At 47.8% G+C, this 13,779-nt stretch overlaps 1 protein-coding gene across 2 annotated transcripts in view; it reads left to right on the top strand.

Moving 5' to 3' along the window:
• Positions 1-13,779, top strand: part of pcgf1 (polycomb group ring finger 1) — a 64,032-nt gene that overhangs the window by 44,991 nt on the left and 5,262 nt on the right. For both annotated transcript variants that reach the window (XM_078408725.1, XM_078408719.1), the window contains exons 6-7: positions 4,766-4,805; positions 12,905-12,994. In XM_078408725.1, the coding sequence (XP_078264851.1) occupies positions 4,766-4,805; positions 12,905-12,994 (130 nt within the window). The remainder of the gene's footprint in view (positions 1-4,765; positions 4,806-12,904; positions 12,995-13,779) is intronic.

Here is a 13,779-nt window from a genome sequence, read left to right as displayed (position 1 = left end):
AGCTGCGACTCGCCTCCGGAGGCTTCGGCCGCGTGGACGTTGGAAGCTCGCAGGCCCCTGGGTGGGGGCCAACATCGGGAGGTCCGGCAGCGGCAGCGTCTTCACCCGCCCCGGATCACGGGGCTTGGGTCGCCCACCGCGGTCTTTCACCGTCCGGCGCGGTCTTGAATAGGCCACGGGATTTTTCTCCGCCCGGCGGGGGCTTCAATGTCGGGAGCCACGACCGCCCCGACGTGCAGCGGCAGCGTCTTCACCCGCCCTGAATCGCGGGGCTTGGGTCGGCCCGCTGCGGACCTTTCACCGTCCAGCGCGACCTGGAACAGGCCGGCGGGGGCTTCAATGTCGGGAGCCCCGACCGCCCCGACGTGGCAACTTCAACAGCCTGACCGCGGGAGAAGACGGCAGGATACGAGAAAAGACATTCTGGCCTTCCATCACAGTGAGGAGGTGACTGGAGGAGACTCACTGTGATGGATGTTTCTTTTTTTTGTTTTTGTGTTGGTTTGTGATTGTGTGTGCTTTTGCTTATTTTTATTGCTCTTATTGTTGGACTGTGGGTAAGGGAATTTCGTCCAAAAGACATATTTTTTCGGATGACAATAAAGGCTATTCTATTCTATATTCTATTCTTGAAGAAGGGTCTCGACCCGAAACGTCACCCATTCCTTCTCCCCGAGATGCTGCCTGACCCGCTGAGTTACTCCAGCATTTTGCGTCTACCTTCGATTAGAACCAGCATCATATAACATATAACATATAACAACTACAGCATGGAAACAGGCCTGTCCGGCCCTACCAGTCCACGCCGACCATTCTCCCTGACCTAGTCTCATCTACCTGCACTCAGACCATAACCCTCCAATCCCCTCCTATCCATATACCTATCCAATTTACTCTTAAATAATAAAATCGAGCCAGCCTCCACCACTTCCACCGGAAGCCCATTCCATACAGCCACAACCCTCTGAGTAAAGAAGTTCCCCCTCATGTTACCTAAACCTTTGTCCCTCAATTCTGAAGCTATGTCCCCTTGTTGGAATCTTCCCCACTCTCAAAGTGAAAAGCCTACCCACGTCAACTCTGTCCGTCCCTCTCAAAATTTAAAAAACCTCTATCAAGTCCCCCCTCAACCTTCTTCGCTCCAAAGAATAAAGACCCAACCTATTCAACCTCTCTCTGTAGCCTAAGTGCTGAAACCCAGGCAACATTCTAGTAAATCTCCTCTGTACCCTCTCCATTTTGTCGACATCCTTCCTATAATTTGGCGACCAGAACTGCACACCATACTCCAGATTCGGCCTCACCAATGCCCTGTACAATTTCAACATTACATCCCAACTTCTATACTCGATGCTCTGATTTATAAAGGCAAGCATACCAAACGCCTTCTTCACCACCCTATCCACATGAGATTCCAACTTCAGGGAACAATGCACAGTTATTCCCAGATCCCTCTGTTCCACTGCATTCCTCAATTCCCTACCATTTACCCTGTACGTCCTATTTTGATTTGTCCTACCAAAATGCAGCACCTCACACTTATCAGCATTAAACTCCATCTGCCATCTTTCAGCCCACCCTTCCAAAAGGCCCAAGTCTCTCTGTAGACTTTGAAAATCTACCTCACTATCAACTACTCCACCTATCTTAGTATCATCTGCATATTTACTAATCCAATTTGCCACACCATCATCCAGATCATTAATGTAAATGACAAACAACAGTGGACCCAACACAGATCCTTGGGGCACTCCACTAGACACTAGCCTCCAACCTGACATACAATTGTCAACCGTTACCCTCTGGTATCTCCCATTCAGCCATTGTTGAATCCATCTTGCAACCTCACTATTAATACCCAACGATTTAACCTTCTTAATCAACCTTCCATGTGGAACCTTGTCAAATGCCTTACTGAAGTCCATATAGACAACATCCAAAGCCTTGCCCTTATCAATTTTCCTGGTAACCTCTTCAAAAAATTCAAGAAGATTACTCAAACATGACCTTCCAGGCACAAATCCATGTTGACTGTTTCTAATCAGGCCTTGATTATCCAAATAATTATATATATTGTCCCTAAGTATCTTTTCCATTAATTTTCCCACCACAGACGTCAAACTAATAGGTCTATAATTGCTAGGTTTACTTTTAGAACCTTTTTTAAACAAAGGCACAACATGCGCAATGCGCCAATCTTCCGGCACCATCCCTGTTTCTAATGACGTTTGAAATATTTCCGTCATAGCCCCTGCTATTTCTGCACTAACTTCCCTCAATGTCCTAGGGAATATCCTATCAGGACCTGGAGACTTATCCACTTTTATATTCTTCAAAAGTGTCCGTACCTCCTCTTCTTTAATCCTCCTAATTTCCATCACTACTCTACTTGTTTCGCTTACCTCACATAATTCAATATCCTTCTCCTCGGTAAATACCGATGAAAAGAAATTGTTTAATATCTCCCCCATTTCTTCCGGCTCAGCACATAGCTGTCCACTCTGACTCTCTAATGGACCAATTTTATCCCTCACTATCCTTTTGCTATTGACATATCTGTAGAACCCCTTGGGGTTTACTTTTACATTACTTGCCAAAGCAGCCTCATATCTTTTTTTCGCTTTTCTAATTTCCTTTTTAAGATTCCTTTTACATTCTTTATATTCCTCAAGAACCTCATTTACTCCCTGCCGCTTATATTTATTGTATATCTCCCTCTTTTTCCGAACCAAGTGTCCAATTTCCCTGGAAAACCACGGCTCTTTCAAATTATTATTCTTTCCTTTCCACCGAACAGGGACATAAAGACTCTGTACTCTCAAAATTTCACCTTTAAATATCCTCCATTTCTCTATTATATCCTTTTCATAAAACAACAATTTCCATTTCACTCCTTTTAAATCCTTTCTCATCTCCTCAAAATTAGCCTTTCTCCAATCCAAAATCTCAACCCTTGGTCCAGATTTGACCTTCTCCATAATGATATTGAAACTAATGGCATTATGATCACTAGACCCAAAGTGCTCCTCAACACATACCTCCGTCACCTGACCCATCTCATTTCCTAACAGGAGGTCCAACACTGCCCCTTCTCTGGTAGGCACCTCTACGTATTGCTGCAAAAAACTATCCTGCACACATTTTACAAACTCCAAACCATCCAGCCCTTTAACAGAATGTGATTCCCAGTCTATATACGGAAAATTGAAATCACCCACAATCACCACTCTGTGCTTACTACTAATATCTGCTATCTCCTTACATATTTGCTCTTCCAATTCTCGTTATTTTCCTGCACTGAAGAAACGGGCTGCTGTTTCTTGAAAGTTCACCCTTTGCTCTGTCCAGGTGCCACGGCAAACTTTAAAAAGGAAATATAGTGGATGGGGGAAACAAGGGAATAAACTGTGCCGCAAATTTCATCAGAAATATTGAGTTAAGTCTTGCACTGGAATAATGAGAATTGATGTGGGCTGTTTAATTCATGAACGGGGTAACCTTGTTCTGACTTGGCCAGCCTGATGTAAATCAGCTTAATATTCAACCAGTGCTCATGGGACAAAATTTTGTGCAAAAATCAAAGGATGGAGAAAAAAAAATCTGGGGTCAGATCTGCAATCTGCCTGTAGTTTAGTTTAGTTTAAAGGTACAGCGCGGAAACAGGCACTTTGGCCCACCGAGTCCATACACCTACTCTGAGCAAGAGACCTGTGCATCTACCCGATCTATTCCTCTCATGATTTTATACACCTCTCTAAGATCACCCCTCATCCTACTACGCCCCAAGGAATAGTGTCCCAGCCCACTCAACCTCTCCCTACAGCTCAGGCCCTCTAGTCTTGGCAACATTCTCGTAGACCTGCTGGTCTACCTAGAACATGTGGTCTTGGATGGAGTTCTTCCCAATCCATGCTGTGATGAATCCTGATAAAAAGCTTTCTGTGGAGCCTCTGTGGGAGATCTGTTATGTTTTAGGTTGTGACCCTTCTTCAGAGGACATGGATAGGTGACGTTTAAGGTTGTGACCTTCTTCAAAGAGCATGGATTAATATTGTTTTGGGTCAGGACCCTTCTTCAGAGTGAATGGAACATGTTTTAGGTTGGAATCTCTCTTCAGAGAACATGGATGGGTTACATTTCAGGTCATGATCCACCTTCAGAGAACATGGATAAGATCGTAAGTGATAGGAGCAGAATTAGGCCATTCAGCCCATCAAGTCTACTCTGCCATTCAATCATGGCTGGTCTATCCCTCCTAATGCCCTTCTCCTGCCTTCTCCCCTTAACCTCTTGACACCAGTGATGTTTTTGGTTGGTATTTATTCACAAAATGCTGGAGTAACTCAGCAGGTCGGGCAGCATCTCGGGAGAGAAGGAATGGGTGACGTTTCGGGTCGAGACCCTTATTCAGAGGTCATCTTCTTCATCTCGGGAGAGAAGGAATGGGTGACGTTTCAGGTTGGGACCCTTCATCAAAGAACATGATTGATGACGTTTCGGGTCGAGACCCTTCTTCAGAGAACATGGATAGGTGACCCTTCTGAAGAAAGGTCCTGACCCAAAACGTCACCTATCCATTTCTCCAGGGAAGCTGCCTGACCCGCTGAGTTCCTCCAGCACTTTGTCTATTTTTGCTTACAACGTATAGATTGCTAAACTTTTGGATTATCTCGCTGCTGTGCATTGTATGTTGGTAGATACTGAATGATTATAATTGGCTTGTAACACCTACGTTTAATATTGGCTTTCCTTGTGATTCTTGCAGCTCACCTTTGGGAAAAGAGAAAGGAAAACTGGTGTTGCAGGTAAGACTCTGAGCTTGGGCCATCTTAGTTTGCGAGCCTTCACCCAGCTTTCTCTGCATCTCTTTCTCTCATTCTCTTATCACTCCCAGCTGAGGTCAGCAGATCCAACTCATAGAGCCATACAGACGGAGGAGGTAGGCCCTTCGGCCCAACTTGTCCATGCCAACAAAGATGCCCCATCACTGCTAGTCCTACCTGCCTGTGTTTGATCCATATCCCTCCAAACTAAACATAGTAATCACCTCAGTTCTGATGAAGTGTAAGGAAATAATTGCAGATGCTGGTACCAATCGAAGGTATTTATTCACTAAATGCTGGAGTAAGTAAGTCAGGTCAGGCAGCATCTCAGGAGAGAAGGAATGGGCGACGTTTCGGGTCGAGACCCTTCGGCGACGTTTCGGGTCGAGACTGATGTCAGGGGTCGGGGCAAAGGAAGGATATAGGTGGAGACAGGAAGACAGTGGGAGACCCATCAGTCTGAAGAAGGGTCTCGACCCGAAACGTTACCCATTCCTTCTCTCCCGAGATGCTGCCTGACCTGCTGAGTTACTCCAGCATTTTGTGAATAAAAACCTTCGATTTGTACCAGCATCTGCAGTTATCTTCTTAGACAGTGGGAGATCTGGGAAGGGGGAGGGAAACATTGATTGTGTTTTACTCTTTCCCCTGATACTTGACCCACTATCTTTTTTTGTTTTTCTGTGATGGCATTTCTGGAATGTTTTGTCTGAATAATGCTCTCGTGAAGCATATTGGAACAATTGGCTTATTCTTGCTCTGTATGCCAGCACGGGATGGTTGATTTACTGGACGAGCTGCCAGGAGACATAGTTGAGGCAGGTACTATAAAAATATTTAAGACGTTTGGATAGGTACATGAAGATAGACACACAATGCTGGAGTAACTCAGCGGGTCAGGCAGCATCTCTGGAGAAATGGAATAGATGACGTTTCGGGTCGTAAGTGATAGGGGTAGAAGTAGGCCATTCGGCCCATCAAGTCTACTCCGCCATTCAATCATGGCTGATCTATCTCTCCCTCCTAACCCCACTCTCCTGCCTTCTGCCCATAATCTCTGGCACCTGTACTAATCAAGAATCTATCTTTGCCTTAAAGATATCCACTGACTTTGCCTCCACAGCCTTCTGTGGCAAAGAATTCCACAGATTCAACACCCTACGACTAAAGGTATTTCTCCTCATCTCCTTCCTAAAAGATCGTCCTTTAATTCTGAGGCTGTGACCTCTAGTCTTAGACCCTCCCACTAGTGGAAACATCCTCTCCACATCCACTCCATCCAAGCCTTTCACTATTCTGTATGTCTCAAAGAGATCCCCCCCCCCCCCCCCCCTCATTCTTCTAAACTCCAGCGAGTACAGGCCCAGTGCCGACAAACGCTCATCATAGGTTAACCTACTCATTCCTGGGATCATTCGTGTAAGCATCCTCTGGCCTCTCTCCAGAGCCAGCACATCCTTCCTCAGGAATGGTGCCCAAAATCTCTCGCAGTACTCCAAATGCGGCCTGACCAGCGCCTTCTAGAGCATTCCATCACTTCTTCAGACGCGTTCCGACCCGAACGTTCCTTTTCTCCAGAAATGCTGCCTGACCCGCTGAGTTACTTCAATATTTTGTGTTTATCTTCAGTATAATCAATCAAGCTAAACATAAATGCAAAGACAGCGCGGACAGAACAGGGTGGCCCGGCGGTAGAGTTGCTGCCTTACAGCGCCAGAGACCCGGGTTCCATCCTGACTACGGGTGCTGTCAGTACAGAGTCATCGTCATAATGTGGAAACAGGCCCTTCGACACAACTTGCCCACACCGACCAACATGTCCCAGCTACAGTAGTCCCACCTGCCCGCGTTTGGACCAACCTTTACTGTCCATGTACCTGTCTAACAATTTCTTAAATGTTGGGATAGTCCCTGCCTCAATTACCTCCTCTGGCAGCTCATTCCATGCACCCACCACCCCTTCTGTGAAAAAGTTAGCCCTCAGATTCCTATTAAATCTTTTCCCCTTCACCTTTAAACCTATAGTCTTTCCGCTGACTGGTTAGCACACAACAAAAAGCTTTTCCCTGTACCTCGGTACACGTGACAATAAATGAAACTAAACTAGTTGAGGCAAATCAAATCAAATCAAATTGCTTTTATTGTCATTCAAAAATAAATTTTGAACGAAATTGTCGTTACCACGCAGTCACAAACAATAAAGAGCACAAGACACACAACCACACAAGTTTAACACAGACAACCACCACAGTGATTCCTCCAGGCACACCCTCACTGTGATGGAAGGCAAAGAAAAGTCTTATCTCCTCCTCCGTTCCCCTCCCGCGGTCAGGCAGTCAAACTGCTGCCTCGAGGCGATCGAGGCTCGCGACTCCCGAAGCCCCCGCCGGGCGATGGTAGGCCCCTGGCCAGATCCCAGCAGGCCGATGAAGGTCCTGAGCCCCCACCGGGCGATGGAAAGTGCCGCGGCCGAGCCACGCAGGGCGATGAAGGGCCTGCGAGCGGGTCGATCGAGCCTCGCACTTCGGGGCAGTCGAAGCTGCTATGGCTGGAGCTCCCAAAAGCTGGTCGCCAGCCAGGGACCTGCGAGCTCCCGATGTTGCGGTTCACAGGGCCCGCGGCCGAAGCCTCCGAGATGGTAAGTCCAGGCCCTGTGACCGGAGCCTTCAAGGTCGATCCCAGCTGGAGGCCGCCAACTCCCCCGGTGTTGAGGCCGTAGCGCGAATGGAGATACGACACGGAAAAAGGTCGCATCTCCGTTGAGGAGGAGATTTAAAACAAAAAGTTTCCCCCACCACCCCCCACATATACACGGCTAAAAATAGGTCATTACATTACATACATTTAAACGCTAACAATACACAAAGAAAGAAAAAGACAGACAGACACTGCCAGTCTGTCCGGCCAAATCCCAACATTTAACAAGCACTTAGACAGGTACATGGATAGGACAGGTTTGGAGGGAGATGGACCAGGCAGATGGGACTAGTGAGGTTGGGCGAGTTGGGCCGAAGGGCCTGTTTCCACACTGTATCAATCTGTGACTCCGTGACTTGACTCTTGGATCTCTGTTCAGGAAACATTTCGTCAGCGCAGTCAGCACTCCCCTGACACCCACCGCTTCCAGATGCAGGAGCTGTTTCTGTGTGTGTCAGTGTGTCTGTTCCAATAGCCAGACACTCAGTAAATCCAAAACATATTTAACATGAAGTAGATACAAAGCTTGCAGTTAATGTGAAGGCTCAGAGGTCACGAATCATTTCACATCGCTACACTGCAGCAGATGGGGTCTATTGATTTTTGATTTTTTTTCCCCATGTCCTGTGTTCTCAGATCATTGAAGTAAAATTCAATTATTCCCACTGTTGTCAGGAGGCAGTCTGAGTCCCCCTGCTCCGTCCCCTCCTCCCCTCCCCCTTCCATCCACTGAGCACGTGCGTAGAGTAAATAATCTTTGTGGAGCTGCAACAATCGCGCACTGCAGCATGGAGCAGAATTCAAATTAGGTTTGGGTTTTACTATTGCCGCGTGTTCACCGAGGTGTAGTGAAGAGCTTTATTTTTGCATGCTATCCAAACAGATACAATACAATATATACAATATATATAGCGGCACGGTGGTGCAACGGTAGAGTTGCTGCCTTACAGCGAATGCAGCGCCGGAGACTCAGGTTCGATCCTGACTACGGGTGCTGTACTGTAAGGAGTTTGTACGTTCTCCCCGTGACCTGCGTGGGTTTTCTCCGAGATCTTCGGTTTCCTCCCACACTCCAAAGACGTACAGGTATGTAGGTTAATTGACTGGGTAAATGTAAAAATTGTCCCCAGTGTGTGTAGGATAGTGTTAATGTGCAGGGATCGCTGGGCGGCGCGAACTTGGTGGGCCGAAAAGGCCTGTTTCCGCGCTGTATCTGAAATATGAAAATATGAAATATATCTTTATTGTCATTGTACAGGGGTACAACGAGATCAGATAATACTACACCTAAGTAGCAGGGTGTCATAGAGTCACACAGTGTGGAAGGGGAGGCCATTTAAAACTGAGGCGAGAAGGAACTTTTTCACCCAGACAGTTGTGAATTTGTAGAATTCTCTGCCACAGAGGGCAGTGGAGGCCAATTCACTGGATGGATTTAAGAGAGAGTTAGATAGAGCTCTAGGGGCTAGTGGAATCAAGGGATATGGGGAGAAGGCAGGAACCAGTTACTGATTGTGGATGATCAGCCATGATCACCAAGAATGGCGGTGCTGGCTCAAAGGGCAGAATGGCCCCCTCCGCCTATTTTCTATGTTTCTAAACAGACCCTTTGGCCCAACTTGCCCATGCCAAACAACGTCCCAACACAACTAGTCTCTCCTGCCTGCATTTGGCCCATATATCCCTCAAAATCTGTCCTATCCATGTACCTGTCAAAATGTTTCTTAAACTTGACGATAGTCCCTGCCTCAACTACCTCCTCCGGCCGCTCGTTCCATACACCCACCGCCCTCTGGTTCTCGATTCTCCTATTCTGGGGTAAGTACTCTGCGTGTTTACCCGATCTTTTCCTCTCATGATTTTATACACCTCTATAAGATCACCCCTCATCCTCCTGCGCTCCAAGGAATAGAGCCCCAACCCGCTCAACGGCATAGAGCAGTCACGGTGGCGCAGCGGTAGACAGTGAATGCAGCGCCGGAGACCCGGGTTCGATCCTGACTACGGGCGCCGTCTGTACGGAGTTTGTACGTTCGCCCCGTGACCTGCGTGGGTTTTCTCCAAGATCTTCGGTTTCCTCCCACACTCCAAAAGAGTATAGGTTTGTAAGTTAATTGGCTTGGTAAATGTAAAAAAATTGTCCCTAGTGTGCGTAGGATAGTGTTAATGTGCGGGGGTCGGTGCGGACCGGTGGGCCGAAGGGCCTGTTTCCGCGCTGTATCACTAAACTAAAATAGAGCCATGCAGCATGGAAACATACCCTATGACCCAACTTGCCCACGCTGACCACCATGCCCCATCATATAAGGCGTGTAAAATCATGAGGTGAATGGATTGGGTAAAATACTCAGTACCTTCACCCGGCGCAGGCAGATACTCAGTACCTTGGACCAATTCTCAGTACCTTCACCCAGAAGGGGAGTTAAGAACCAGAAGTCAGGTACTATAACAACATTTAAAAACCATTTGAACAGGTACACGGATAGGAAAGGTTTGGTAGATAACGGCCAGGCGGGATGGAGAGGTTTCAGTTTAGTTTATAGTCACGTGTACTGTGAAAAGATTTTGTTGCGTGCTATCCAGTCAGTAGAAAAATAAAAGATAGACCTGACTGGTCTCTTCAGACAGTCTGAAGAAGGGTCTCGACCCGAAACATCACCCATTCCTTCTCTCCAGAGATGCTGCCAATAGACAATAGGTGCAGGAGTAGGCCATTCAGCCCTTCGAGCCAGCACCGCCATTCAATGCGATCATGGCTGATCACTCTCAATCAGTACCCCGTTCCTGCCTTCTCCCCATACCCCCTCACTCAGCTATCCTTAAGAGCTCTATCCAGCTCTCTCTTGAAAGCATCCAACGAACTGGCCTCCACTGCCTTCTGAGGCAGAGAATTCCACACCTTCACCACTCTCTGACTGAAAAAGTTCTTCCTCATCTCCTTTCTAAATGGCCTACCCCTTATTCTTAAACTGTGGCCCCTTGTTCTGGACTCCCCCAACATTGGGAACATGTTTCCTGCCTCTAATGTGTCCAGTCCCCTAATTATCTTGTATGTTTCAATAAGATCCCCCCTCATCCTTCGGGACTGCCTGTCCCGATGAGTTACTCCAGCATTTTGTGTCTCTCTTCGGTTTAAACCACCATCTGCCGTTCTTCCTAAACAGTAGAAAGATTCCAATCGATCCATTTGCAGTGTATAGATTTAGATTTAGATTTTTAGATTTAGAGATACAGCGCGGAAACAGGCCCTTCGGCCCAGCGATCCCCACACATTAACACTATCCTACACACACTAGGGACAATTTTTACATTTTACCCAGTCAATTAACCTACATACCTGCACGTCTTTGGAGTGTGGGAGGAAACCGAAGATCTCGGAGAAAACCCACGCAGGTCACGGGGAGAACGTACAAACTCCGTACAGACAGCGCCCGTAGTCAGGATCGAACCTGAGTCTCAGGCACTGCATTCGCTGTAAGGCAGCAACTCTACCTATCTATCTATCTATCCAGGGAATAACGTTTAGTGCAAGGTAAAGTCAGCAAAGTCCGATCAAAGATAGTCTGAGAGTCACCGATGAGGTAGATAGTAGTTCAAGGTGGATAGTGGTTCAAGACTGCTCTCTGGTTGTGGTAGGATGATTCATAGGTTTCCCTAGTTCTCGGCATTGCAGTGCAATAGTTCCAGAGACAAAGTCCAATGTCCACTATGGGGCAGAGGTGAATCGGGCAGTCCCCTAGCTTATGGAAGGACTGTTCAGAACGGTCATAACAGAGAGGAAGAAGCAGTTCCTGAGTCTGGTGGTGCTGGTTTTCACACTTCTGTACCTCTTGCCGATGGGAGAGGGGAGAAGAGGGAGTGGTCCTTGATTATACTAGTGGCTTCCTTGCTTTTTGGGTCAGGGTCACACAGCGAGATCTCCCATGCCCAATACTTATGATCGCACAGCAGGGTCTTGATCAGTTGGGCAAGTGGGCTGAGGAATGGCTAATGGCGTTTAATGCAGGTAAATACAAGTTGTTTTATTTTGGGACCTTCATCATGAATGGCAGGGCCTTGAGGAGTGTTGTAGAGCAGAGAGATCTAGGAGTGTAGTTACGTAGTTCTTTCAGGGAGTAACCGAAGTGAATCTGACCTGAATCTGGAGCTTTAATTTAATTTTTTTGTTTAGTGATACAGCACGGAAACAGACCTTTCGGCCCACCGAGTCCGCACCGAGCAGCTATCCCCGCACACTAACCCTATCCCACACACACTGGGGACCGTTTACAATTTTTACCAAAGCCAATTAACCTACAGTTCTCTACGTTGGAGTGTGGGAGGAAATCGGAGCACCCGGGGAAATCCCACGGGGAGAACGTACAAACTCCGTACAGACAAGCAACCATAGTCAGGACAAAACCCAGGTCCCTGGCGCTGTAAGGCAGCAACTCTACTGCTGCGCCACCATGTCGATCCTTGCCTGATGAGAGAGAGAGTGTCCGGAGTGAGAATGATCCTTGATTCTGCTGGTGGCCTTGCTGAGACAGCATGAGGTGCAGATGGAGTCAAGGGAAGGGAGGTTGGTTTGCGTGATATTCTCCTTTTCCTATGGATATTGAGCCCATTTTGGTGGGCCTTGTGTCTGCTTGCCCCACGCAGAGATCAGAATGCGTGTGCAGTGTCCAAGTCACAACTCGATCCTCGTTATTCATTTTGGTTAAATGTTCCCAATGTTGGGGGAGTCCAGAACCAGGGGCCACAGTCTTAAGAATAAAGGGGACGCCATTTAAAACTGAGGTGAGAAAAAACTTTTTCATATCATATCATATCATATCATATATATACAGCCGGAAACAGGCCTTTTCGGCCCACCAAGTCCGTGCCGCCCAGTGATCCCCGTACATTAACACTATCCTACACCCACTAGGGACAATTTTTACATTTACCCAGCCAATTAACCTACATACCTGTACGTCTTTGGAGTGTGGGAGGAAACCGAAGATCTCGGAGAAAACCCACGCAGGTCACGGGGAGAACGTACAAACTCCTTACAGTGCAGCACCCGTAGTCAGGATCGAACCTGAGTCTCCGGTGCTGCATTCGCTGTAAAGCAGCAACTCTACCGCTGCGCTACCGTGCCGCCCAGAGAGTTGTGAATTTGTGGAATTCTCTGCCACAGAGGGCAGTGGAGGCCGATTCACTGGATGAATTTAAAAGAGAGTTAGATAGAGCTCCAGGGGCTAGAGGAATCAAGGGATATGGGGAGAAGGCAGGCGCGGGTTACTGATTGTGAATGATCAGCCATGATCACAATGAATGGCGCTGCTGGCTCGAAGGGCCAAATGGCGTTCCCCTGCACCTATTTTCTATGTTTCTATGTTTTATTTTTCTAACCATTGCAGCAAAAGTACGTGCGGTGTTCGGTCCGAGCGGAGATCAGACACTTGAGGAGGGTTTTGTGCCACCGAATAAACGTGTTGGATCAGCAACAGGTATGCGGAGAGGGGAGAGGGTAGAGACAACACCGAATTTAAGAGTCGAGAGTGTTAAAAGTTGTACCTCTACAGTCTAAAATCTCCAGAGGCGTCGATGGGCTTTCTTAGTGATTGCATCGACGTGCTGGGCGCAGGACAGAGCTCAGCAAACCTTATGGAAATAGTTTGCACTTTATCTTCACATGTACTTGGTACAGTGAGATTCTTTGTTTTGGGTACAGTGCAAAGTATGCAAAGAGTCGCCACACTTGTTGTTCGTCCTTCGGGTTGGAAGATGACCATGACTTCACTTTCAGTTGGAGGATTGGTGACTGTGGGTCCGGAAGTGACTGGTGAGGCCAATCCGGGCCCGGCAGGCACGCCCACACGTAGGACACAAGTGGATGGGTGCTGCAGTGGAAGTGGAGGTAGCCCGGGTCTTGCGCGCGGTGCGTTTCCTCTGGGCCTCTGTAGTGCGTCTGTTCTCTGTTGCACGGGCTCCTGTGGTGAGCTCGCTACGCCAGGTTGGGACGGTCCAGAGCAAGAGACTCCCAAGTGCTGAGGTTGATGTCCAAGTCTTTGAGGCACACTTTGAGGCAGTCCTTAAACCGTTTCCTCCTACAGAAGAAAACACCACAAATAGGGCTCCATGGATTGTCACCTTGTGGTGGTGGAGAAGCTCGTGTGGTCCTGAGATCCTGAGAGCGATGCTGTCTGGAGCTACACTCCTGGTAGGGTCACCCGTGGCGGTAAGATCGAGGGGGAGGTCCCTGACAAAGAGCGATCCCACCAAGACCTCAACG

The sequence above is a fragment of the Rhinoraja longicauda genome, chromosome 1, assembly GCF_053455715.1.
Source record: "Rhinoraja longicauda isolate Sanriku21f chromosome 1, sRhiLon1.1, whole genome shotgun sequence".
Classification (NCBI taxonomy): domain Eukaryota; kingdom Metazoa; phylum Chordata; class Chondrichthyes; order Rajiformes; family Arhynchobatidae; genus Rhinoraja; species Rhinoraja longicauda.
The sequence above is the reverse complement of the archived record's forward strand: the minus strand, read 5'-3'. Positions and strand labels throughout refer to the sequence as shown.